A 2953-nucleotide genomic window follows, 5' to 3' on the forward strand; every position below is an offset into this window, starting at 1 on the left:
CTTGATTTAGCTATTTAGCTTGATTTAGGTATTTCATCATACTTTTTTTCTAACTTTGTGTAATTTTTTTTCAGTAGGTATAAAAATTCTAACTTTAATGCAGTGATAGTTTGGAACTTTGAACTGTTCTGTAAACAATGCATGTGAAAATTGCTAATCAAAACACGTCTCTTTCATAGACTTTGCACTCAAAGTTCTAAAAGTTTTGGGGCTCTCTAAGGCAATCGATTCATGACCACACAGTTACTTCTGGAATGAAATTATAAAGGAGGTAAAGATAATTAATTGGTGATAATTCAGCACAATATGAAGCAAGCATACTTATCCATGCCTCAATGCACACAAAGTGGTGTACATTTACCCAAACATTAGAAATACATCTTTTGCTTAAAAGTGTTCAAAAGCTGCAATGTTAAAATTATCTTTCATTTGGGTTGCTTTTTTGAAAGTTCACAGTACAAATATGAGTGATCACAAACTTGCGACTTTTTGTCTGTTTTTTTTTTTAATCCCATTTCTGTGAAAAAGTGCATATAAATAGCTTTATCAGGCTATTCTGAAGAGCTTAATAAAACTATATACCTTTTTCAAGCTATATGGCTAAATCAAGAGATTGTGCTGGACCTGATAAACAAACCACAGTGACTCAGATGAGAGTTGAATCAATAAATATGCAAACATGGTAATTCATATTGTGCAAGCATTTTGTTTGAATTTGTCAGTTTACTCGATATAATTTGGTTCTGAAATAAAATATTCTATTTAATACTGTGGTTTCATCAATATTCATTGAGCACCAATTTTCGTGGATTTCGTTGTTGAATCGATCCACGAATTCAAATGTTCATCGAATTACGAAATATGACTTAGATTTGTATAGGCAATGCTTTTGTCCACGAAATTGCGTATCCTCGAAAATGTCTGTTTAACAAAATCCACGAAAATTGATGTCGACGAAAATTGATGAAACCACAGTAGGTCAAACTCCTGATTTGGACAGGGAGATATTGGATGGGAAAATTGATGTTGTGTATGGGAGTCCCGAGTCATTACTGGGTGAATGGAGGGAACAGCTGCAACATCTTGATGTATCTGCTATTGTCATTGATGAATTTCATTTGATTTCCAAGTTGTCAGTTAATATGATTGACGGTGCGACCGTTGGAGCTTGGGCACTTTTGTATATTTTAAAAAAAACATTTCTAGATCTGCCTCTTCAAACCACACAAGACTCATGAAGGTTAAAGGTCAGATGCACTCGGTCTAGACTGTGACGTCACATCATTTGTATGTTAAATTTGTTTCCTTTATGAGTGTTAAAAGTGAAAGTTTTTTTTTTAATGGTGAGCATTTAATCTGTTTTATATCTGCAATTTCCATTAAAGCAAGACGAGTTTCTTTTTTTTATTTATGAATTTTTCCTTTGTTGTCAGAGAACGTAGGTTAGAAAACTGATAGCGGTGCATTGTGGGTCCATAGGTACTGCGGAAAAAAAATTTATTGAATCAATGTGCAGCAGTCTAAATTTTCTCTTCCCTCAGGCATTGCTTTAGGAGCTCGCAGTGATGCTGCGCTCGCTATACTAAGAATTGTTTGTACAAGTAGAAACAGTTCCAATACGCTTTTCATAAAATTTAAATAACTCTGAGTTACCTTCTTAATATTAAGAAATGGAAGAAGAAATCTTCCCTAACAATTTTCTTGAAATATTTTAGGGGAGATGATGATGCACAAAATGGGAAGAAAGCATTCCGACGGTGGTTTGGTGAGCTGGGAGAACTTAGATCCCTGTTCCCTAGTGCTCCTTTGTTGGCTCTGAGTGCGACATGTACACAGAAAATACAGAGACGAGTCATCAAAGCCTTAGCCTTGAATCATCACACATACGTGTATAAATCCCCTGACAAGAGGAACATCAAGTATAGTGTTAAAAATGTTCCCGGTGACATTGATATGGCATGGACATGGTTAGTGGATGGTCTCATGGAACTGGGAGCTTTGTTTCCAAAAACACTTATATACTGTAAGTCCATTAGTGATGTAGCGAAGATCTATGACTACATAAATGATGAGGTGTCCAAAGAATTTGAGTCATTCATTGGTATGTTTCACTCTGAGACGATGAGTTGTATAAAGGAAAGAATATTGTTATCTATCAGGGATGAGCAAAGCCTACTGAGGATCATCATATCCACAAATGCAATGGGTATGGGTGTGGACTTTAATGGTCTGTCTAACATTGTTTTCTATGGCCCACCTTGTTCAATGCTCGATCTCGTTCAAGAAATTGGACGTGCAGGGAGGGGGGTGTGAGAAGTCTATAGCCGTACTTATGTACAACTCTCATCACCTGCAACAGTGTGACTCTGACCTGAAGAGACTTTATAAAGAGAACACATGCAGAAGAATTCTGATGATGGAACCATTTCTCAGAGAAAATGATCTGGATGATCTCAAATCCAGCACTGGAGACTGTACCTGCTGTGATATTTGCCAAGAGAGCTGTTCGTGTGGAAGTTGTGCTCTTCTGCCATTTGAAAAACTGTGTGTGCAAAAACAGATTCAGGACACGATACTGAAGACTCAGACAGTACTGAAGATCTCTCTGATTTTGATGATTTGAATTTAATTCCTTGATCAAGTTCATATATATAGTTGTAAAACTTGCTTGTTGTGTTCCTGTAATTGTGTATCATCATTCAATAACCCAATATTCATGTAGTATACAGGGTAAATTTTGCCTCCGTTTTATTTTCACCCCATTTGCTCATACCTTTGTAACACAATGAGCATATGCATGTACAATTTAATTGAAATGTTAATTTTGTACAGTGCACTTACTGATGTTGTAATATGAATTTTGCTTATTATCATGATTATAATTAATACTAACAGTGTGTAGAGCAATGGACACTAACCCTTAATCTTGAGCTTGTTTACAAATTGTGCGAGA

General features: G+C 35.8%; 1 protein-coding gene across 1 annotated transcript; it reads left to right on the forward strand.

Annotated features, from left to right (window-relative positions):
• Positions 1-596: 596 nt before the first annotated feature.
• LOC134239905 (ATP-dependent DNA helicase RecQ-like) lies at positions 597-2313 on the forward strand. Its single transcript, XM_062722039.1, has 3 exons — positions 597-682; positions 1001-1132; positions 1716-2313. Exons 1-3 carry the CDS (start codon positions 597-599, stop codon positions 2311-2313), a joined length of 816 nt encoding a protein of 271 aa, XP_062578023.1.
• Positions 2314-2953: the final 640 nt, after the last annotated feature.

The sequence above is a fragment of the Saccostrea cucullata genome, unplaced genomic scaffold (assembly GCF_032062105.1).
Source record: "Saccostrea cucullata isolate Sc308-1 unplaced genomic scaffold, CSIRO_AGI_Scuc_v1 ctg1106, whole genome shotgun sequence".
In the NCBI taxonomy this organism is placed as follows: domain Eukaryota; kingdom Metazoa; phylum Mollusca; class Bivalvia; order Ostreida; family Ostreidae; genus Saccostrea; species Saccostrea cuccullata.

What these genes read in the sequence shown, in the direction of transcription:
- LOC134239905 (XM_062722039.1), top strand. Translation starts at nt 597, where the DNA reads ATGGCTAAATCAAGAGATTGTGCTGGACCTGATAAACAAACCACAGTG. An exon ending in TCAATAAATATGCAAACATG is followed by an intron (nt 683 to 1,000) that starts GTAATTCATATT and finishes TGATTTGGACAG; the next exon opens with GGAGATATTGGATGGGAAAA. An exon ending in TTTCATTTGATTTCCAAGTT is followed by an intron (nt 1,133 to 1,715) that starts GTCAGTTAATAT and finishes GAAATATTTTAG; the next exon opens with GGGAGATGATGATGCACAAA.